Source organism: Eriocheir sinensis, chromosome 51, assembly GCF_024679095.1.
Source record: "Eriocheir sinensis breed Jianghai 21 chromosome 51, ASM2467909v1, whole genome shotgun sequence".
In the NCBI taxonomy this organism is placed as follows: Eukaryota; Metazoa; Arthropoda; class Malacostraca; order Decapoda; family Varunidae; genus Eriocheir; species Eriocheir sinensis.
Window position 1 is genome coordinate 9,830,938 of NC_066559.1, and position 25,067 is coordinate 9,856,004.

Below are 25,067 nucleotides of genomic sequence, written 5' to 3' on the forward strand. Positions count from 1 at the left end.
AACCAGAGTTTACTGTGGGACTGAAGGTTATTATTAAGAGAAAGATAAATACATAACAGATATCCATTTTTTAAAGATTCACCACATAATGGCAACACCAAATAGTTGGTAGTAACTTTTTATTTAATTCATAATGTCTCGAACAAAAAACAAAAAATATTTAACTCTAAACACATGCTGGTTATACTCATAAATGCACCAAACGAAATATATAAGAAATTTGTGAAAAAGTTTTAGCTCCAAGTCTCACATGTATACAAAATTTCATATCTGGTCTTTTATATAAATAGAAACAATATTTCAATGGACCTGACTGTACAAGTGATGGTGTTTGAGTAAGTTCATATAATATCACAGATACTACTTTGCCCACAACGCAGCGTGGAGCACTGACAGGAGAATCATCCCTCAGAACACGGGAGATCCTTTTCCCGAGTGCTGCCATCACATTTCTGAAGAAGTTGACAGAAGACAGGAATCACTTTCATCTGCAAGAAATTATAAACGTGGAAAATTGTAGAAAAACAAAGGCGTTAATGATGACATTGTTACTCCAATACTTGTCCCTTCATATATTACAAATAAGACCTTTTGTGATGGATGAAATAAAAATTTATTAGTAGTATTAGTACTATCATTATATCCGAGACACAGGGGCTTCGAACAAATGTCTGTATTTCACCATGTTCCAAGGAGTGACTAAGAGGGACACGGCTCCTACGATCCAGGAAGTTAAGACTAAAGACTGATCGGCCTTTAGCAACCTTTGCTGAGATACTCTTCAGAATAACCAAACAGCCTTTATAAATTCCCACCCTGTCTCGGTAAGAAACGGTCTTGGATGATAATATAGTTTTTTTATGCTCATTTTATTAGGAAGAGGGGCATTTTTTATGGCTATATGCCCGTAGTGATGCCAACCCCTCTACTGCAGGACACAAGACAATGCAAGGCAGGTGTTCCCTTCCATGCCCCAAGATATGTTGACTGTACATAACAATCCTCACATATGGAAGTGAAACATGGGCCTAGAATGAAAGTCGGAGATCTAGAGTGCAGGCAGTGGAAATGAGTTATTTGAGGAGTACTTGTGGTGTGAGTAGAATGGATGGAATGAGTAATGAAAGTGTATGAGCATTTTGGAATGTGTCACATGGGTGAAGGGAAGAAGTGTGGAGTGGTGGAAGAAGTGAAGCGACAATCTTTAAAGTGGTTTGGCCACATGGAGCAAATGGAGGAGAGTAAGATGACCAGGAGGGTGTATGTGAGTGAGATAGAGGGAGAGAATGTTAGAGGACGACCTCCAGTGAAATGGAGAGATACGGTGCAGGAGTATGTCAGAGAGAGGGGTGAAAGATCTTTGAGAAACTTTGAGCAGGCAAGGAGGGAGTGTCTGAATAGAGAAAGATGGAAACTCTTCTGCCGTGGCCATCCCCTGGTGGGAGCTCCTAGGAGCAGGCGTCAAAGATGAATGAATTTAATTTCTTTGCAAATAGTTCTATTAAATAGTTTCATGATAATCACTTACCATGAATGCAAACAAAGTCATCAGGTTCAAACATTGGTGACTCAAACAACTGCTTGTTGGACTCCAGGCTCAGCCTTCTCATGTTGGAAATTGATTGTCGGCGAGAAGAAACACTTTCTGAAAATAATGGAAGAGAGACTGTAGATATAATATCAGCACCATCACTCACAGGGACAAAATTTTTGATGTAGCAGTTAATTTATGGATGCATCTATCAGTTCTTTAGAGTGTAAAATTATATATATTTACCAGTTCACATCTTGAGAAAGAACAAAAGTAAAACCGGCAACACTCTCACCAAAGAATATGGGTAAACGTCCTTCCTCAAATCTGTTATACATAGTGGTGGTCACGGTTCCGCTAATCTGTTGACACCTAACTAGCAAAGCTAACTTTTTCATTAGCTAATTAACGTTTTTGCTAATGTTGGAAACAGTTAGCAGACCAATTAGCTTCAACTAAATGTAGTTTCTCCTCCGCTAACTTTTATGACGCGTTTAGCGTCATCGTGCGCCAGGACCTTAATACCCTTGATGACGCAAAACGCGTCATCGTGCGCAAGAGGGTAAAGAGATATTTTCATGGCCATTATGACAATTTCACAATATCTTGATGATGATCTATGTAGGTGGTGTCACCGGGATGAGAATGTGCTGGAAATTACAAGAATTACTTGAGATGGTTTGGTCATATGGAGGATAACTATTGGCATATTGACAAGAAAACAGTAAGGCCTCTATGAGTGAGGTGGAGAGTGAGGGGGGTAAATGCAGGATAGAGATGAGGTGAATGGATGAGTGAGTTAAGTTTCAGCAAATGACAGCAGGGCAGGGTGAGATGCAGGAATTTTGCTGGTGGCTTTCTTTGTGTGGTGACTTGTGGTTGAGTTGGGCCAACTCACCTCTTCGTATTTGTTCACCAACATTTTTGTTGGCAAGAAGTGATACGTCCAGTTCTCCACCCAAAATGGAATCTGTGAGGGTGTCAAACACTGAAGTCTCAGGCAGGAGGGACGACACGGACTGTGTCTGAGCCTCAAACTTGTGGCTCATATACTTGGCACTGACGAACACCTCATCACGCTCAGGGCTGTCTTGGAACTCCTGTACAGTTTAGAAATGAAAAAACATTTTGAATTTTTAAAGTTACATTCATAACTGGATTAACAGTCACGGGATACCTGGGGCTTAGCACATTCTAGAGGCCTTTGATAAGAATATGAAATTTCCAAGACCTATTTTGTCCAGTAAGGAAGGGCCAAAAGATTACAGCCCATGTAGCACCCAGGTTTAGATCCAGCCCTGCTTACATGTTAGTTGCTTTCCCATTTGGTGGCTGTATCTATTCACAGCTATATCATCTGACCATCTGCCATACAGAATGTTCTTACCTGTGTGTTGGTGTCAATGAGTGTGGCATCTTCATCCAGACAGAGTAAATTCTGCATCCTGGCAAAGTTGCTGTAATATTCCTTGCTTACATCTTTGCTCAGCCAGTCACCAACACTCAGGTCTGTGGTGGTGCTTTCATAGCTTGTGGTGACAGAGGTTTTATGACACTTGATTTCCTCTGTTTTGATGTTGTCACTTTCTGGGGCAAGTGATGGCTGAGAGCTTTTCAGTTTTTCAACATAGGAAAGGAAGTTTGGTTTTGATTTGGTGCCTTTTGCATTTTCCTTTTGGGACATTGAATCACCTTTCTCAGAAGACTGCTGCAGTTCAAGCAAGAAATCTAACCTTGCCTTCGAGTGATTTCTGAGTTCAGTGATGGTGTTGTTCTCCTTATAAAAACTCTCAGCAGGTAACCTTGAGGAGAAAAGGTTACTTCCCGGAGACGTATCAACCCCATCAAACTTGTCAGGTATTCGGAGCCCCAGAGGTGACCGAGTGTTTGTGGTTGGTGGCGTCTGAGTGACAAAATGGAGCTTCCTTTGGAGACCCGGGATCGAATCTTTCCACCTCCCGTCACGTTCACCAAGGGATCCGTTTCGCTCCTGTGACATCAACGGAGAATTTTGGTTATCGACAAGTGAAGCCTCGCCCGCTGTCCCACGGAACACACCGACTTGGTGGCCGGGTCTTCCTAGCACTGGGGTGTTCAGCCTAGTCAGCATCTCCTCAAGCAGTGTGGAAGTTTTTACACTCCTGTTCTGTGACTGAATGGCGTACTTTCCATTTTGCATATGAAAATCTTTGTGAGGAGTGCTGTCTTGGCTTCCATATGATCGTTCAGACTTCTTGACAATATTCATGTCTGATATTGCCTCCAGCAGTGTGTCGGAATCTTTGGACATTTCTGCACATCCTGGAAAATACAAAAAATCCTATTGGTGACATGCACTTATCATTTTTTTACCAGTACTAAGCATGATGGAAGGTCTGCTCGGATAAAGGAAGCGTATTATAGAAAGTAAACTCATTATTAATAACCTGTCCTCTGCGATTGGCACAGAGTTTTCCTTCACTGGTAGCCTGGTAACATATACTCCTAGGTCTTTCTCTGCCTCTGTGGTGGTTAGTGGAGCATTCCCCATGTGGTATTGGTATGCTGGATTTCACCCTCCCAAGGTGCAGGACTTTACATTTTTCTTCACTGAATTGAAGCAGCTACTTTTGTTCCATTCCTGTAGCTTGGTGATTTCTTGTAGGAAATCCACAGTCGAGGGGTTAAGCAGCAACACAATCAGTCAGCATAAACATCGCTCTGCCCACCTAACACTACTAGGCTCCGAGCTGCCTGGATTGCCTTTGCCTTTATTTTTAGTTATTAATGCACAAGGACACACAAGAATATATGATTGCAAAAGGCCAGTCAGTCTACAAGTTAAAAGATCCTGAGAACGCTTAATTTTTCATCCGACTTCTCTATCCAGAAATCTATGTTACCTCCATTAACCACAAACCCATTATAATAATTCAGTTCCTTAATTCATCTTCTGCATTGAGGTGCAAAAAAGTTTCCCTTTCTCCTATTCCTCGCTAAAAGAAAAAAGTGGAAGAAGAGGGAGTTTCATGTTTTCTTCCTCTGTCCAAAGTACTGTCAGTAATTACAAGGACAGTTCAAAGTCGCGTGAAATTTATAAACTTCTGGAATCCAAGTCCTTGTCAGTACACTGCCTGATAGGAACTGGGATATTTCAACCTTCTTCTTCTATGGAAATCAAGTTTTATTTTGTTTATAAGTCACTTTTCAGGACAAAAAGTTACAATGGAAACGAAACATCTTAACTCGCCTACGAATTTCCTACAAGAAGATATTACCAAGCTACAGGAATGGATCAAAAAGTGGCTGTGACAATTCATTGAAGAAAAATGGTCATGCACCTTGGTAGGGGAAATCCAGCATATCAAATACCACATGGGAAACACTCCACTATCCACCACAGAGGCAGAGAAAGACCTGGGAGTATATGTTACCAGGCTACCAGTGAGGGCCAAATTCGTTCCAATCACAGCAGACGGGTTAAAAATAATACATCTCGGTACCTAGTAGCAAAGCGCAACAATAGAAATATTGTACTTAAAACATCACACATGTAAAATCACTGTAGAAGCTGATATGACTAAAATGGTCAGGTCCTTACAAAACTAGCATATCAAAATAAATAAATAAATAACAGATGTACAAAACATACCTGAATCTAATAATATAGTAGTTTTCCAGGGTGTTTCATTCAGTGTTTGTGTGTTGTGTGACTCCGTGGTGCCACTATCGTTCTCACACTCGTTTATCTCTTGTGCAATATCATTAGCCAGCTGAGGAAAAAATAAACCATCATAAGTAAAAATTGACATCAAGTCAGTCAGGCCCTCAAGTAGAACACAACCAAAAAATTGCCATTCCAAACTTTTAACCCCTTGGCTGCAGACTCCCTACAAGAAGGCATTATCAAGCTACAGGAGTGGAGCAAAAAGCGGCTTCTACAATTCAATGAAGAAAATTGAAAAGTCCTGCACCTTGGGAGGGGAAATCCAGCACACCAATACTGCATGGGAAACACTCCACTATCCACCACAGAGGCAGAGAAAGACCTGCGAGTATATGTTACCAGGCTACCAGTGAAGGTCAAATCTGAGCCAATTGCAGCGGAGGGGTTAAGGTGTGAGATCTAATAAGTTTCTAATGTAACCTTGACAATAGTGTATATTCTAATGGACACTGTGCCTATAAATACATGATGACGATGATGATGATTATGTATTTCCAAAACTAAAGTATCCAAATGCTTTGTAAAGGACATTCATTTGGTTAATTCATCTGATTAATGGTTAGGTTCAAGAAAAGTAAAGAAAATCAACATGCTACTAAGACATCCATATGTATCAAATATCTCTATAAACCAAAAATTTAGCATGCTATCTCAAGAGCTCTGTGGTCTAGTGATCAGTGTGCCTGGCTACTACTCTGCGGGCCCGGGTTTGAATCCAGGCCCGGGCAGTTGGTGTGCAGCTCACTCAGCTGTTCATCCTCCCTTTCGGGCGGGTCGATAAATGGGTACCTGGGGAAACCTGGGGAAGGTAAACTGTGGTAACCCAGATGTCACACCAGCCCTGTGTCCTGGGATGATGGGCCCCCTCCCACCACAGGCTCAAGGGCCAACGCGACAGCAATGAGAACTGAGGCCAAGTGCAGCTATAGTGCATGCCCCCGACTTTACCATTATATGTACTGGCTTTCAGGAAACAAAAAACTTCAGCCAATATAGCATTTACCTCATCACTTATCAAATTTCAAACATCCCACCCATAACAGCATATTCAAAAGGCATCTAAAGTTATATTCATACGATGGCTGTTGCTATTTCTGACCATCAGTTATCAGAGAGAAACTGAAAATTAATATATCCTTTATTGCACAATTTGAAATATCCTACCCATTACAAAAAATATTCAAATGTTATCTAAAGAACTCATAATCGTAATGGTTGTCATGTGGCTTTCATTATCAAAGAGAAAGATAAACCACTGTACCATTTACCTCATCAATCAAGAGATCCTCCACACATTCCTCTGGACCAACATTGTACTTCAAGTTGTCTTTTTTCTCCTCTGCACCATTCACTTTCTTCACCCTCGGCTGTGCTGGTTTGCTTGATGACTTAATGGGTACTTTGCTGAGGAGTGCCTTGGCTGGTTTTCCTCGTCTTTTATTAGTAACATCCTTCGGTAGTGAACGTCCCAAACCTGAGAGAAGAAATCTTATCAAACCAGAGCAAATTTCAAGGGATGGTCATGGCAGAAGGTGAACACGGCATCAAAATGGACGGAAGGCAAAAATTAGTTTAGGAGAGGCTGAAGAAACTGACCAGGAAATAGGTTTGTGTGTTTTTAGGTTCAGTAGTGCAGATATAGGAGTGGAAAGAACACACATACAGGATACAGACTGGCTGGGCACATTAGAACTGAAGATCAAGAGTATAAAAACAAGACTATTAAGGCAAGCAAAGTTATATGGAGCAGAAGCGCTGTCTACAACTATGAACAAAGGAGAGAACCTGAAAGTAAATGAGCGAGATTATTGAGATGGGCTGCAGGTGAAACAAGAAGGGACAATAGAAAAAAGGTATGTGAAAGGTGCAATGATGATATGTAACTGAAATATATATAAAAAAAAATATGGAAAAGAAGACTGAATTGGTTTAAAAACTCAGAGAGGGGGAAACAGGATCACTCAAGTACAAGGGTGATAAGGATCTCCCCTAAAAAAGTCAGGGAGATGACCTATGTGAAGAGGCATGAATTAAGTGGGACTCACAAGAGAAGATGTGCTAGACATAGAAAGAAAGAGATTACATTACCTCTGTGTGTTTGATGTGGTCTGTGATCCTCCACACGCAAGGCTTCCTCTTTCTTCCTCAGGTACTTCCCCCGCACGTCAACAGTCAACATTTCTATGCTCAGGCCGCCCTCGGGTATGCTGTCTTTGGCGCCTTCACCAGTGTTTGTCTGGAATTCAGATAATCAACAAAATATCACACCTGCTGGTATTACTGAATAGCATAGAAATCAATCTTAACTTACCGCTTTTTGCAGTTATGTCATATTACTCTGATCAGCTAGAAAGAATTTGAAATGAGCTAGTTATGAGAACCTTTGGAGGATGATCCCTTGGGAGTCAAAAGCCAGGACTGACAAAGGAGTGAATGCTAACATGGGTAACAGTTAGTCATCACCAACAATCATGACAATAAGAAAAGGCCTGTCATCACCAAAGCTTGTGGCCTTGAAAAGAAAAAGGTTTGTGAGCACTGTTATTCTTGACATGAAGATATTATTACTACATACAAAGTCATCCTTGCAAGTGACAGAAGAACACGTGACGTCTGGTTTGGGGGACTTCTTGCTGGCCCGGATCATGCCCATGCCACACAGGAGCCTCCGGGGCGTCACACTGAAACCATCCCCTGCCAGGCTTTGAGAGGACTGTTGGACACCTTATGGAGAAATGAGAAGTTAAAAGCTCAATGAAAGTGCCTTCACACACTTGTAATAGAACTAAAATTGACACACACACGACAGATCAGTAAGCAGTTTTGAGTCTCCAAATCTGGTAAAATAAAACACCAAATTTGACAGCGATAAACGGTAATAAGTAAGAAGCTATACAAAAATGGCTTCACATTCCACCTACAAAAGCAAAACTTGTGGAAGAGTGTGGAGTGGTGAAGTGGGTAAAGCATAACTCATTGATGTGGTTTGCAGTTCTTATGAGAATGCAAATTGACGAGTTCAATAGGAGGGTCGGGTGAGGCAGAGACCACAAATAATATGGAGTGTTGGGACTGAGGAATACAAGGAGGGGGGACCGGGGGGCATGAATGTTGTGAGGAGGGAATGTAAGAACAGGGAAAGCTAGACTCCTCTGCCATGGAAAGTTTCTGGATGGAAGAATGGAGAATTAAAGCAAAAAACACATACATAGGTAACACAATAGACATCGTTTGGACCCTTCTGGCAAGTTGGGTAAAGGAGAAGGGAAAGACAAGTGAATCAAGGTGAGCATATTCCTAACTCACCTCAATATACCTGTGTCTATTATTACTGTTATCATGAGACAAAGCAGGTAGAGGGAGGAGTGCAGACACTATAATATTGAGCAGTCCCTGAACACCTAACTGACATTGTTTACTGGAAATGACCACATAGGGAAATGCCTCGTCATCTGACCAAATATACACAAGTGCGCCTTTCCAGCACCTCACCTGGAGTAAGCTGCAGTGGGACGTGGGCTGTCCTTAAGGAGTGCACCGGCTGGCTGGACAGAGTGAATGGCGGTGTTGGTGGGCACAGATGTGACTTTTCTGCTGTTACAAAAGAAAGAAAATATAGATCAGAGGAACAATCAACAGCAAGGGAAAAATTGAGTTCTGAGGAGCTACAACAAAATTTCAGTCGTTACAGCAGAGAGAAAAAGTGTGATCCCAAGAGAGAGAAAGATGAAGGAGGAATGTACTCTTCTGAAGAGTAATACAATAAACCCTCCGTTATCCACACACAGTCTCCCCTACTTAAAACATAAGTTATATGGATATTGGGAGTGTACTTGCTGCCCAAAAAAGTTGTGCACTGAATACATTCTTAAGAATAATCACTCTAAACAGACCAGCATGCCTACCCAATGCAAGTCTCTCTGAAGAAGGGAAGTCAGCCATGCTTCTGGGGTAGCTGGCCGAGGCGGAGTGGCTGAGCGTTGGCAGCAGGGACATCAGTTTGTCGCTGAGCTGGTTCACAGTTTCGCCAACACTCGTCACTTGCCCTGACTGGGCTTGCAGTTTTTCTGAAGACACTGAAATGAGGGCAATGTGAAATTATTATCTCACAAAAGCCAATCACACAAGTTTAATACAAGTGGTAGTTTCTAATAGCAGGTCCATTCTCTGTGCATTTTAGACAGGTGAAGATTACAGTTACATTACCATAAAATAATTAGGGGACATAAAATAAGCGTATCACCATAATTTAGTTGTCTCACATCCTTTCTTCTTAAAGCAAGTATCTTTTAAGGAAGGTGAAATATGAAAAGCAGCCATTAGTCCTCACATTAAAGAGGAGTGCAAGTCTCAATTATTCCTTTGTAAGCCCCAGTAGTGTGGGATGACTGATTGATTAATTGGGATATGTGGTCATGGTGCCACAGCTACAGGGGTATTTTTTTTACAGTAAACAGCTCAGCATGCTCCTATAAAAGCAATTTCAGATGGAGAGGCATCTTGATACTCCCCCTTTTAAATAGTTCAGCTCATGCCACTGAGCACTGTTAATCCCTTGATTGCATATTTCTTACAAGAAGACATCACCAAGCTACAGGAATGAAACAAAAAGTGGCTGCTACAATGCAATGAAGAAAATTGTAAAGTCCTGCACCTTGGGAGGGGATATCCAGCATACCAATACCACATGGGAAACACTCCACTATCCACCATAGAGAAAGAGAAACATCTGGGACTATATGTTACCAGGCTAACAGTGAAAGGCAAACCTGTGCCAATCGCAGCGAATGGGTTAAATTTAGACTGCATATATGTTCACAGAAAGTTAACGGTGCATGCTAATAATTCTTCCAAAGATCATTCTTTCAGCTACGGGAGCCCTACCTGTCTGGGTGAGGCTGTGGGTGCTGCGGAGGGAGTCCAGCAGCACCGTCAAGGCCAGGTTGGAGTACTGCACCAGACTCAGCAGGTCCAGCTTCCCATCACGGTACAAGCCTTCAAGCTTTAGCTGAAAAAGACATCATGTACTAATAGCCTTTTCTTACTCAAATTTCCTTACATTGCTTCAAGTAAATGGATAATTACAAAAATCTACGTGTACTTACCTATTTGTATATTTACAGAACCGAACCAAGACAATATCTCCCATTTATTATTTTATTATATTAGTCCTTATAGTTTAGACACAGCTTCATTTGGTAAAGTTTTCTAATCACCACCTGATTTGGAAAACTTGATTCTTTTTACAGTTTTCTTACTGTGTTCTCTTGATATCAGCTTCCCACAAGTGGCAAGTTATATATCAATTATTCTTTGTAGCTAACTAACAATCACGACCCCTCTATTCTTTCTTGCTTCCAGTGTTGGCAGATTAAGTTTATCTAGTCTTTCTGCCTAACACAAAAGGCATATGCTGGAAGCCATTTATAGTCAAACCATTTAAAATAGTCTGGGCGTTCGATTCCGCGGGACCTTTCCTCCCCTCTGCTCTGCCACACAGTCCCAACACCTGTCCCTTCCTCTCATATGTTAGCTATAAGTCACATATGAAAGGAAGGGACAGGTGTTGAGACTGTGTGACAGAGCAGAGGGGAGGAAAGGACCCGTGGAATCGAACGCCCAAACGGATTATTTGAAATGGTTAGACTATAGTCTCTCAGCCTTACATAAATGACAAGCTGGGAGCCAGTTTTGTAGCTGTCCTTTGCATCTTCCTGCTCATTTCTATGAGCTTCTTTTGAAAAGGATTCCAAACCACAGCTACATTTTATAGCACTGGTCACACGAACACTGACATTATCTTATGTACCATCTCTTTCATCCACGTACACATTACCTAGGTAAAGTATTGGTATCATCAGAACTAGAGAAGGTATGCATAACACAGCACTAAATCTACGGAAGTGATACGAGGTAAATATGAAACAGAGTTGAATATGAAAAAAAAAAACATTAATTCTACCTTGTTTACTGTGCTGCCAGGAGTCAAATTAGCCACAATATACATGATGTTGCTAAGACTACAGAAGTAAAATGATATGCGAGTTGAATATAAAACCGAGACAAACATATAAAAAACATTAAAGTAATCCTACCTTAATAACCCCTTCATTACGGCCGGGCCAAAACAGTGCCCTGCGCCGTATCCGAGATTGCCGCGCGCGCCAAATTTCATTGACTTTAACAAGTTTTCAGCCATAAACTCAACATAATCATCATGTATTATATATGATAACATGCAGAATTAAATCGTGCACATAAAGAAACTCACTACGGCTGGGCCAAAACAGCGCCCCGCGCCGTATCCGGGATCACCGCACGTGCCAAATTTCAAATGTCGCTATTGAATATAACAAGTTTTCAGCCATAAACTCATCATAATCATCATGTATCATATATGAAAACATGCAGAATTAAATGGTGCACATAAAGAAACAAATTAAATGATAATTTTGAGATGCAACCATAAATATAGATAAAATAACTCGTATATTGGCTAAAGAGAGCCAGGACGCAGAATGCGTTTTCCTCGGATATGGTACGGGGCACAGAAGGACGCAGTATGCGTGTCCTCGTGTTGAAGGGGTTAACTGTACTGGCGTGAGTCAAAATAGCCATAATATACATGACATGCTGCTAAAATTACAGCTGCTAAAACTACAGAAGTAAAGTGATATGCGAGTTGAATATAAAACTGAGTCGAATATATAAAAAAACATTACAGTAATCCTACCTTGTTTACTGTGCTGGCGTGAGTCTTGTACACCATTTCTGGGACTTGTGGCGAGTACACTGAGCCATCGATGTGGGAGAGGAAAGCGGAGCCGTCGAGCAGTGGACGCAGCACTTCCCACGCTGAGCCTTCAACTTGCTGGAAGCGGTCCACTGGACTCCAGAGCTTCTTCATTTCATTGTTCATTTGGGTGATGTCAGTCAAAACAGCTGAAAAAGGTTCCACTCTAAACATTGTATGGCAAGTCTACATTACATAAATTTACTATGCAAAAGTCTTTATTATTACTGAGATCCATGGGAGGGCATCGGAGTAGAAAACTAACTGAAGTAGACCCAAACAGCTCCCTCGATGATGAATATGGAAAAATAAAAGACTATAACGTAAGAAGAAAATGAAAAGTAGAGCAAATTAATTTATCATTTTAACTCCACTTGCAAACTACCCCAGTCCATGTATTCAGACTTACAGGTGCTGGAGGTTTGATTAGGACTCCTTAGGTCATGAGATGGGTTCTTACACCTAGGAACTCCACACACATGAATTAACAAACATTACACGTGTTACCCTAAACAGACATATAAAAACTAGCCACTAAAAAGGGTAACACCATCACTCTGTCAGTCCAGAATCATGATTAATGATGTCAGGAAAAAACACATTGAGAGAAATAGTCTTTTACGATGCTGTGTATAAACATCACCCTTTGTAGTACTCTTAAGAGCTTGCAGATCAGTTCACAATCGCTTATAAGTAATTCATATTTTACATAAGCCACACACAAACCTTCCTGTGATGTTAGGGAGGCAGAGGCAAATATATAAGTAACTGCATACAAACGTCACCCTTAATAGTACCCTTAACCCGAGAACGTTGGCAGACCCTTTTTAGGGCTTTCACGAGTTGTGGCTGTGGTACGATGGACCCTAAAAAGGGCTCACCATAAAACGCCCAATTCGATCTAATTGTAGGCGGTGGTGGCATAGAGCAACCTACCATGAATGCCCTAGGTCATTGTGGTGGGTGAGTGATCTTGCAGTGGTTTTTTTTTGTCATAGGTGGTGCTGTAAGGTCATGGCAGACTGAATTAGCTATCCATACAGTAATCACTTGTCAAATTCTCTATAGTACACAACAAATGACTCTTGGCTAGATGCCACGTGTCACGAGACAGCTTATTTTGTAACAAACACCACCCAAAAAGAATGGAGTTTGAGTAAGAGTAAATATTTTTAACGGCTTTATGGTAATGAGAGGAGTACTCTGCTGTACGTCCATGCTCTTCCCTTAGTCTCAATATGCAGAGTAATTTTGTCGTTTCTCAGGCACTTCCCGGCTTTCCCATAACCAAAGCCCACGGGTTATGAGCTTGCGGATCAGTCTACAATCACTTACAAGTAATCCATATTTTACATTAGCCCCCCCCACACACACACTCACAAAACTTTCTGCAACTGGAAGGCCGAGGCATACACATCCCTCTTTCCCTTGGTAAAAACCTTAAACTTTTGGATCAGCGTACATTCGCTTATAAGTAATCCATATTTTACATCAGCCACACACAAACCTTTCTGCACCGTTGCTAGGGAAGCCGAGGCATACACGTCCCTCTGGTTCTGGGTGAGCCTCTCGTCGTTGCTCAGCGCTGAACTCATCTCCACTGCTGCCTTCTCCCCTTCCTTGCACAGCCTGCGGTACTGGCCACTGAGCTCCCTGGAAGACAGAGATACAGACACATATACACACACACACAGAGAGAGCGAGAGAATCAAATGATACATACACACAGCCAGGTAAGGAGAGAAAGAAAGATACATATACACATACATAGAGCCAAGAAGAGAGAAAAAGATACAACAGCCAACAGCTTACCTTGCCTTGTTCTTCATGTTGAGTAGCGTGCTCTGACGGACCTCCTGCTTGGTAATGTAGTTCTGGCTGTGCTTAACCTTGAAGGCCTGGATTGTCCGGAAGGTCTGCAAGTTCTGCTGTGGACTACGGCTGTGACTCGGCATGTTAAGGAGCGTACAACTTGGGGCTGAAAACAAGAGTAGGGTAAGAAAAAAAACGCTATAACATTTTTTTATAGTAATGGAAGCAGCACAAAAATAAACAAAGGAATAAAAAAGTAAATAAGTGAATAAATAAATAAATAACTGACTTAACTTGTAACTTTGGGACTGAAAACAAGAGTAAGAAAAAAACACTAACATTTTATACATACAGTAACGGAAGTAGCAAAAATAAATAAATAAATAAATAAATAAATAGAAAATAAAACAAAATATTAACTTATATTTTGTAACTTGTGGATAAAACAAGAGTAAGAAAAAAACACTCATGCATTTTTTTTTGTAATGGGAGCAGCAAAAAAAAAAAAATAAATAAATAAATAAATAAAAAATAAATAAATAAAATAAAATAATAATAATAAATAATTAGAAAATAAGACAAAATTAAATTAACTTATACTTTGCAACTTGGGGCTAAAACATTGTGAGAAAGAAACATTGACATTTTTTACGTTACAGAAGCAGCAAAAATAAATCAATAAATAAACAAACAAAAAAATTGGAAGAAAAATAAAATAAAAATAGGAAAAGATAAGAAAAAAGACAAAACAGCTGACAATATTTACTTTTTACTAATAATGAAGGCTAACAAAATCAAACAGTGGATGGTTAGAACATGTATACAGGAAAGAGGATAATAGTTTGATAAAGAAGAGTGACTGGCTGGGAAATAACTGACAAACTGGAGCTGCTTTTTTCAGTCAATGGGCCAAGTCAAGGGCAACACAAAACCCAAAAGATTTACATCATACTCCTCCAAAAACGTTGGTCAAAGTAAGGAAGATGTATAGACAAAGAAGGGATGTTTCTGAGCTTATCAATAGAAGACGTGACAGAGTGAAGGTACTGATCAAACCACACATATAATGAAGTAAGGACTTGATCCCTTAACTGCAGATTTCATACAAGAAGACATCACCAAGCTACAGGAATGGAACAAAAAGTGGCTGCTACAATTCAATGAAGAAAAATGTAAAGTCCTGCATACCAATACCACATGGGAAACACTCCACTATCCACCACAGAGGCAGAGAAAGACCTGGGAGCATATGTTACCAGGCTACCAGTGAAGGCAAAATCCATGCCAATCACAGCGGACGGGTTAAAACAATCTAATCCTCTCAAACAGAACTTCCACTAATAGAACACCCGTTGGTTCCAATACCTCTTTTAGCGATGGAAGCATGGAGTGCCATTCGTGTCAGGGTCATGAGAGTGGAGGTAAACTTGGGGCCACCTGGAGACATGAAGGTCTTGGCCATGACTGTCGGCACCGGTTGTCTGTAGCTCTGGAGGGGAAGGCGAGTAATAACACATTGGTAACTGTGTTTATTGTAGTAAAATCGAGTAATAACACATTGGTAACTGTGTTTATTGTAGTAATATCATCATTTTTGCAGGAATTGTTGTATCTCAGGTAAAACACATTGAAAGACAGGGTTATTACTACATACTCTTTTGATTATCACTGTTGAGAGCCATGAAAGGGAATCAAAGGAAAATATAAAAAAAATGATTGGGTTTCAGAGGCTGTGTTCCCTTGTTTTTCAGGAATAACTCCATAGCAAAGTGTTGGGTTAGGTTCATATTTCGTCAGGCATTAGGTTGGGCTAGGTTAGGTTAGGACCCAAACAGTCCCCTCAGTGAGCAGACATGGATACGAAAGATAAAAGACAGTGACAGAGAGTAAGGAGATGAATAAAAAAAGGGGTACAAAAACAATATATACCTAATGAGTTGGCAGAAGGTTGCTGAATTATGCTTTTATCAACTCTCAACTCTAACAAGTTTCATCCTGCAATAACAAACCCCATCATTATTACCTGCTGTAGGCTCTTGTACCACTCAAATGTAGCTTTATGGAACTGTGCTTCATGCTTCTTGTCCAGCAACGGCCAGCAGTCACGGAAGATCTTGGCTGCCTTCTCACGGTCCAGGCAGACGAATAGGAAATGTAGGATTTCATCTCCGAGCCTTTTGTCTATGCGGGAAAACGACTTCTGCAAAAATTAAATTAATAAAGTAAATACATACACAAATAAATATATACCAGAAAACCTTATGAGGGTAACAAATTTACTCCCATTTTTCTAATGTAATAAAACAACAACTAGATTAAGTTCAAGAAAAATAGCATGCATAGTAAATACACACTTCAAATAACTATGCGGGAAAACGACTTCTGCAAAAATTAAATTAATAAAGTAAATACATACACAAATAAATATATACCAGGAGAAAACCTTATGAGGGTAACAAATTTACTCCCATTTTTCTAATGTAATAAAACAACAACTAGATTAAGTTCAAGAAAAATAGCATGCATAGTAAATACACACTTCAAATAACTTGCTAATAAGAAGGGAATTACAAACACATTTTCAAGCATCTCATGAACTCGGCAACAATGAAATCAAATATGAGAGAATAACTGTCTTCATCGACCTGTCCAACCCCCTAAGGGAAATAAGGATGTTAAATGAAGAAAGAGAAAAAGGTACATTGAATAACAACTAAATAGTAAATCCTGCACATACCAGAATGACTGGAGCTTTGAATTTGTGTTCGAGAGCAGCGATGTCAAGACCGAGAATCAGCAGTGAGCTGAAGAGTACCTGGTCCAGCTCCTGAGGACTCCCAGAAGGGCCCGGTGGCTTAGACATCTTACAGGATCTCACCTGAAATAAGAAAAAAATATGAGAATTAATAATGATACTGATACTAATGTAGGTGAGCTATTGACATTGCAATGGCAGTGCAATAATGTTACTTAGGAAACTAATCATTTCCCTAACAGAGGCCATAAATAACCTGCTATAACTTGAAAGTGCAATTGGTCAGTCAAAAAGTGATCTATTCTAAGTTAAAATGGAATATTTTGCGTACGACATCATGCAGGCTTTTAGTTGTGACTAATCGTTCCCTGGTGAGGTATTCTGTAACATTTTACTGTTTTAGGTGATTGTTTTAGATTGACATTTTGCTATACCATTAGAAATTTCAAATATTTTGTGACTTTTTATTCTACTTTCTGACAGTTTGATAAAGGTTTACATTTTTGGTTTTAGAATGATCTAATTTGAGTTAACCGTTTCATTAAAGATAAAAATTGTCTTCAAAATTATCTCCCTAATTCTGGCCCTTCACAATAACCCAATATCTTTCCTCATCCTAACCCTTATCCTAATCCTGTCCTAGCCCCTTGAATCCCCCGAATATCATGCCACCGGAGAGAGGCCCTCTGCAGGTCCCCTAGAAATGAACTGGTGGGCTTCCCGATCCCGCAATTCAGGTGAGACTTGGTTAATTTAAAATGGATTCTTCACACTTGTTACTGCACCCCATTCAGGGACTAAAAAATAATCCATGTAAGTATTAACTTCGCCACAGGAGGCTACCCTATCGTGAATATTATCCAATTTAAATTATTAGACCACTTAATTAAGAGGCTCGGACATGAGCTGAAGGAGGTGTTGGTGTCCTTTTACACTACTTCTCAGCCACCGCAGCGATTTCACCCACCTGGACGCCTTCCCCAGCTTGGTTTGGGTTCGTTAAGCTTTAAAACACGGCATTCTCACCCGTCAGGCAGCAGGGGAAGGCACACTCATGGGCTGAGGGAGGAGCAGCAGCGGCAATGTTTGTTGTGGTTGTTACCCGCCAAAAGTTGACTCACCCAGTGTTGCCAGATGCCGGGGCCTATGATATCGTACATGTTTATTTATTTATTTATTATTATTATTATTTTAGAGCAAGGGCTATATATAGACGATAGAATATTAGACTAAGGCATTAGCTTTTTTAATACCTCATTTGAATATTATTGGAAGAGAAAATAATGATAGAAATAAAAAATGATAATCGTAATAATAGAAAGTTATGATTATGTGGCAGTCCAAGGGGTAAAGGCCTTGGAGGAATGATATAGTGTTCTTTCTCCATGGTAAAAACAAATATATCAACAGAAAAGTTTGCTAAGTTTCAAAACCTGCGGCACGAACATCTCGGTACAGATATAACTCAACTTTAGATGAATATTTTCACAATCTTTTTATCTTTACACTCGTTCCTGTGTTTTCCGAGAGGGCATCATAACAATCCCTGATAATAATATAACATCATATATACCCTAGCTACCATATATCGCTTAATTCCTACCTTGCGAAGTATATACACATACCCCGGTACTTCGATCGTAAGGTAGGAATATCGTATGGACGTTATCGTTTCTCGAGCCATAAAAGAAGGCATTTTTCTTTATATATTTAATCGTACCGGTCGACCCAGAAGGGCATCGAGCCGCAGCATCAAGCATTTCCGCCCAGTGTTGGCAACCGGAAGGGGCAAGTCTGTCTGTCTGGCTGGCTGCATCCTTTCCCTCTTCCTGAATATCTATTTCCTTCATTTAACGTGCCAAGCCCTGAGGACGGGTTGGTACGCCCCGGCAAGCCCCAGGATTCTCGGATAGAAACGTTATCCGCTGCACCGCGAAAAGTTGAGGCTGTGTGGGGTCTGGAAATATATGTAAATCTATGTAAAATTAACATACCCCACCGCGCTGATCCCCGGTCCCTCTGGTCACTGATTGTCGGCCTAGTCGCTGATCCCCGGTCCCTCTAGTCACTGATTGTCGGCCTAGTCGCTGATCCCCGGCCCCTCTAGTCACTGATTGTCGGCCTAGTCACTGATCCCCGGTCCCTCTAGTCACTGATTGTCGGCCTAGTCGCTGATCCCCGGTCCCTCTAGTCACTGATTGTCGGCCTAGTCGCTGATCCCCGGTCCCTCTAGTCACTGATTGTCGGCCTAGTCGCTGATCCCCGGTCCCTCTAGTCACTGATTGTCGGCCTAGTCGCTGATCCCCGGTCCCTCTGGTCACTGATTGTCGGCCTAGTCGCTGATCCCCGGTCCTCTAGTCACTGATTGTCGGCCTAGTCGCTGATCCCCGGCCCCTCTAGTCACTGATTGTCGGCCTAGTCGCTGATCCCCGGTCCTCTAGTCACTGATTGTCGGCCTAGTCGCTGATCCCCGGTCCCTCTAGTCACTGATTGTCGGCCTAGTCGCTGATCCCCGCCCTCTAGTCACTGATTGTCGGCCTAGTCGCTGATCCCCGGCTCCTCTAGGCACTGATGTCGGCCTAGTCGCTGATCCCCGGCCCCTCTATGCACTGATTGTCGGCCTAGTCGCTGATCCCCGGTTCCTCTAGGCACTGATTGTCGGCCTAGTCGCTGATCCCCGGCCCCTCTAGTCACTGATTGTCGGCCTAGTCGCTGATCCCCGGCCCCTCTAGTCACTGATTGTCGGCCTAGTCGCTGATCCCCGGTCCCTCTAGTCACTGATTGTCGGCCTAGTCGCTGATCCCCGGCCCCTCTAGTCACTGATTGTCGGCCTAGTCGCTGATCCCCGGTCCCTCTAGTCACTGATTGTCGGCCTAGTCGCTGATCCCCGGTCCCTCTAGTCACTGATTGTCGGCCTAGTCGCTGATCCCCGGTCCCTCTAGTCACTGACTGTCGGCCTAGTCGCTGATCCCCGGTCCCTCTTGTCACTGATTGTCGGCCTAGTCGCTGATCCCCGGTCCCTCTAGTCACTGACTGTCGGCCTAGTCGCTGATCCCCGGCCCCTCTAGTGACTGATTGTCGGCCTAGTCGCTGATCCCCGGCACCTCTAGGCACTGATTGTCGGCCTAGTCGCTGATCCCCGGCCCCTCTAGTCACTGATTGTCGGCCTAGTCGCTGATCCCCGGTCCCTCTAGTCACTGATTGTCGGCCTAGTCGCTGATCCCCGGTCCCTCTAGTCACTGATTGTCGGCCTAGTCGCTGATCCCCGGCCCCTCTAGTCACTGATTGTCGGCCTAGTCGCTGATCCCCGGCTCCTCTAGGCACTGATGTCGGCCTAGTCGCTGATCCCCGGCCCCTCTATGCACTGATTGTCGGCCTAGTCGCTGATCCCCGGCTCCTCTAGGCACTGATTGTCGGCCTAGTCGCTGATCCCCGGCCCCTCTAGTCACTGATTGTCGGCCTAGTCGCTGATCCCCGGCCCCTCTAGTCACTGATTGTCGGCCTAGTCGCTGATCCCCGGCCCCTCTAGTCGATGATGCTCTGACCCGCTAGTCGCTGATTGTCGTCCCGATAGTCGCTGATCCCCGCCCCCGATATAGGTATAGTCGTTGACTGTCCGCCTCGGTAGTCACTAATCCCCGGCCCTGCTAGTCGTTGATTGTCGGACCGCTAGTCGCAGGTCCCCGTCCCTGCTATAGTGAATCCAGGAGAATCTGGCGGATTGGGGGGTTTCTGCGAGGGTCTCCTTCCGTACCATGTGCCACATCTCTTGTCTCCAATTGTGGGATTAGCGTCAAGGTGTTAAGTGGACCACCATTAGCCTCCCTTCATTTCCTCTTACTCCTCCTCCTCCTCCTCCTCCTTCTCTCTCTCTCTCTCTCTCTCTCTCTCTCTCTCTCTCTCTCTCTCTCTCTCTCTCTCTCTCTCTCTCTCTCTCTCTCTCTCTCTCTCTCTCTCTCTCTCTTCTTCGGGGACGAGAATACAGGCTGTCTTGGTGACCTGTTCGTCATGCACTCATGATCCAGTTTGGCGCAGACTCTTTCAATAGTTCTTTCACTAACATTAGTGGCTCTCGCTGTTCTTGCAGTTACTCTTGTGAGTGGTATGATAAATCCTCTGTTGTTTTTCGTCTAAAAAGTACTTGTTTACATTGTAAATGAGTTCTTTCTCGCGACTGTGCAGCCAACGACGTGGAGAGGCAGGGAGAGGGAGGGAGAGGAGAGGCAGAGGCGGGAGCGGGGCCACCCACGGGCCCACCAGAGAAGTGACCTGGGCAGGCTTGGCTCTGGATGTGTTGAATGACAACGCTGGAATACAACTCTGTCAAGTGTCGTGGTATTTATACAAAATCTTTGTTATTATCTTAAAAACGAAACAATCTTAACGCTATATGACCATATTGGATTATTCAATTATTTAATTAAATTTATTTAAAGGTAGTAAATAGCTGACATATGAGAGGGAGCGAGAAGTGTTGAGAGTGTGTGGCAAGGTGCGGTGCGGGGCTGACCCGCACCTCTTACCCCCAAGTCCGCCAGTTCTTCCTGGATGTAGTCATTCATCCCCGGCCCCGATAGTCGTTGATTGTCGGCCTCGGTAGTCACTGATCCCCTGCCCCGATAGTCGTTGATTGTCGGCCTCGGTAGTTACTGATCCCCGGCCCCGATAATCGTTGATTGTCGGCCTCGGTAGTTACTGATCCCCGGCCCCGATAGTCGTTGATTGTCGGCCTCGGTAGTTACTGATCCCCGGCCCCGATAGTCGTTGATTGTCGGCCTCGGTAGTTACTGATCCCCGGCCCCGATAGTCGTTGATTGTCGGCCTCGGTAGTTACTGATCCCCGGCCCCGATAGTCGTTGATTCCCGGTGCTGGATGTCACTGGTACTGCGTTCCGGGGTAATGTGTTCTTACCCACCACAGGCTCAAGGGCCAATGCAACGGAGATGAACACCACTTTCACGCGCAACTACACTCTAACTTTACCTTTAGTCTTGCGGAAATAGTGCTGCCAACCTATTCACTCAGATAGTCTTCAAAGGTACAGCCGAAAAGAAAAAAAATCCCCCAAATTCCTCATCTCTCAAATATCTATATCTGACTTATAAAACCTCTCTCTCTCTCTCTCTCTCTCTCTCTCTCTCCATATTTCTTTATTACTGGTCACAAAACAATATTGGCATCCGTCGTCCCTTTCCTTGGCATCCGTCCAGACAGTTCTCCTCCGCTGTCGTTTCTTCTGTAAAATATGACATCCGTTTCGTAATCTTTCCCGCCCAGATCTTCATCGCTCGAGACAATTTTGGGCAGTATCCTCAGACGCTGCCACCTTTTACGTCAACTATTTCCAAAGGCCAAAAAGAGGATCTGTCGGGTTCTAATGAGTTTTTATTTCAGGTTCATAGTACAGAAGAAGAGTCAGACTACCACCAGGGTCAGAAAACTACCCTTGGAAATGCCTAAAACTCCAACGAAAGGCCTTGTTTAACCCGGTAGCAGCGATGGGCCAAATTTGTGGCTTTACCGTGTAGCAGCGACGGGACAAATTTGTGCCATGATATAAACCCCCCAAAATAGAAGATACATAATCTGATCACAAATGCTTCAATATATATTATGAAATGGTTTGTGTGAGGAGTGATTTTTTCTCATTTTTCTCACTTGGAGGGACCATTAAGAAACATGATCCCGGCTGTTACCTGCTTGGACGCCGAAATGTTTGGGGATATATAACCCATAATAATTTTGATCTATAGCTTTCCTTAGTTATAAATGTCTCCTTTTATTCTTTACATAATGGTGGTTATATGATATCTACAATCTCACTAACATATTTACTCTTTTTTCATTTTTTTGCTAATACGCTCTTTCCTATTCTCTTTTTGTCTTTTTTTGTAGTTTGTAGTGAATGCTATCTTCTCTTTCTCTCTCTCTCTCTCTCTCTCTCTCTCTCTCTCTCTCTCTCTCTCTCTCTCTCTCTCTCTCTCTCTCTCTCTCTCTCTCTCTCTCTCTCTGTTAATTTGGTATTTTCACTCGCCATAGATTTTCGCCGTCAAACTTTATATATTTTTCCGCTCTCACACACTTTTATCTTTTCTCTAAGTCCTCGATCGTTCTGTATTCTAGGGGTCATATTCTCATAAACACTACGGCGCCCCAGCACACATATCAGACATGGCTTTCGTAAGAACTCTCGGCATTTCCACCACAGGCTCAAGGGCCAATGAAATGGAGATAAACACCACTTTCACGCGCAACTACACTCTATGCCCCAACTTTACCTTTAGTCTGGCGGAAATAGTGTTGCCAACCTAGTCCCTCAGATAGTCTCCAAATGTGTAGTTTAATGACACTGGAGGGAGTTTGACCTTTCTTTTGAACCATTAACCTACAAAAAACACTCATTAAAACCCCATTGATCTTCTTTTCGGCCTTTTAGTAATTGATGTGAGAAATGGAAGCATCTGAGAATACCGATTTTATAAGGATCTCCCATATCTTTACCATGCGAGTCAAAAAAACATGATATTAGCTTTGTATATTAACCTACAATCATTAACACCATTCCTAACTGATACTGTACTCTGTTGTCCCCTAGAGTTTTACCTGGTCAAACTCGGCTACGTGCGCACTCTGGCTCTCGCCTTTCTTGTAAGTCTTTATTTCGTACTGAGTTGACTGTTATCTTTACCGCGTTATTTCTCTATTCTCTTTCTTCTATTCTACTCTATTTCTCTTCTTCTTTTGTATGTCGATCTCTCACTTTCTGCGATTACTCTAGGTCTAGGACGTTGTTGTTATCTTCTCATCTATATACATTTGCCTTCACATTAGACGATAGGGTTTACTGTATAGCTGCTTTCATGTCTTACCTTCAGTCACTTGTAAATAGACAGACACACTCCCATCATGCTGTCTGAAACGGGGCTCCTCTTTCCCGTAGATTTTCACTCCCTCAAACTCGACTTCTTGCACTCTCGTCTCTTTGGAAATCTTGAGCTTGTAAATATCCCGCGTTTTTTTCCTCTATTCTCTTTATTCTGTCCTATTTCTCTTCTTCTATTCTCTTTCTCTTTTTCACTTTCTATTATTTCTTATTTGTTTTTTAATGTGTCTATAACTTGTATATTTTCAGTCTACCTAACGGCTGCCAAAACTAGGTAAATCGTGTATTATTGTTATTATTATTATTATTATTATTATTATTATTATTATTATTATTATTATTATCAGTAGTAGTAGTAGTAGTAGTAGTAGTAGTAGTAGTAGTAGTAGTAGTAGTAGTAGTAGTAGTAGTAGTAGTAGTAGTAGTAGTAGTAGTAGACTATTATTACAACACACACACACACACACACACACACACACACACTACCCCTCTCTCACACCCACACACAATCCCTCGCTCTCCTTTATCCACCTCTCCACACGTCAATACCTCATCCAACTACTACGCCGCATTCTGACCTTACAAGTCCTTTCTCTCCCTCTCTGTCTGTCTCTGTCCCTCTCTCTCCCTCCATACCGATGTCCCGAGGTGGCGCGCACTGCAGCGGCTGTCACTCTGCATTATAGGCCTACACGCGTCATTACACCTGTAGCCACCTCTACCTGGAACGGGATGAACCAGATAGAGGGTTGAATGGCTGGTTGGTCCGCTCCGCCACACCTTGACAGCCATCCAGCCATTCAGCCATGGAGCCATCGTGATCGACCTGCCTGCCCCGAGAGAGAGAGAGAGAGAGAGAGAGAGAGAGAGAGTTCAAGGTCGCGTTGAAGAAGGTAGGGAAGATAATGGGGAAGGATTTTGAGAGTTTTAGACATAATAACAGAAGGATGTTTATGATATGTTTGTGAGCGGGTATATAGTCTTGTTCTTTAATTCATGTATATTTCTGGCTGTTTGGGTGTTTCTATCTATATTTATCTATCTATGTATGTTTATGTATCTATCTATCTATCTATGTCTATCTATCTGTCTATCTATCTATCAATCTTCTTTCTTTCTTTCTTTCTTCTTTCTTTCTTTCTTTTTCTTTGTTCTTCATTATTTCTTTCTGTCTTTCTATCTATATATCTACCTATCTGTCTATCTATCTGTCTGTCTATCTATCAATCTTCTTTCTTTCTTTCCTTCTTTTTCTTTGTCTTTCATTCTTTCTTTATCTTTCTATCTATCTATGTACCTATTTGTCTATCTATCTATCTATCTATCTATCCATCGATCACTATATCTATCTATCTCTAGCGCTATCACACACACACACACACACACACACACACACACACACACACACACAGTTCAGCACTACAATGCGGCATGGTATTTTATTTTGTTCAATTATTAGGTAAACAAAAATAACAAGCAAAACAAAAATAAACCATATTCAACTTTATAGACCACATGACCTTGACCGCGGTGTGTGCAGTGTTTTTCCTCTCTTTCTCATTCTCTCTCTCTCTCTCTCTCTCTCT

General features: G+C 42.2%; 1 protein-coding gene across 3 annotated transcripts; it reads right to left on the reverse strand.

The window, feature by feature from the left end:
- Positions 1–127: 127 nt before the first annotated feature.
- Positions 128–17,731, reverse strand: LOC126982672 (uncharacterized). Of its 3 annotated transcripts, none has more exons than XM_050834938.1 (18): positions 17,624–17,731; positions 16,580–16,720; positions 15,866–16,042; positions 15,208–15,331; positions 13,843–14,008; positions 13,538–13,683; positions 11,971–12,179; positions 10,122–10,245; positions 9,143–9,313; positions 8,730–8,831; positions 7,813–7,961; positions 7,326–7,473; positions 6,506–6,711; positions 5,163–5,283; positions 2,919–3,832; positions 2,430–2,631; positions 1,529–1,645; positions 128–488 (listed from the first exon to the last, which is right to left on the reverse strand). In XM_050834938.1, exons 2-18 carry the CDS (start codon positions 16,703–16,705, stop codon positions 445–447), a joined length of 3,246 nt encoding a protein of 1,081 aa, XP_050690895.1. In that variant the 5' UTR covers positions 16,706–16,720; positions 17,624–17,731; the 3' UTR covers positions 128–444. The 3 variants fall into 3 exon arrangements, with proteins under 3 accessions (XP_050690895.1, XP_050690896.1, XP_050690894.1); XM_050834939.1 differs by having other exon boundaries at positions 8,730–8,828; positions 17,565–17,703; XM_050834937.1 differs by having other exon boundaries at positions 17,565–17,703.
- Positions 17,732–25,067: the final 7,336 nt, after the last annotated feature.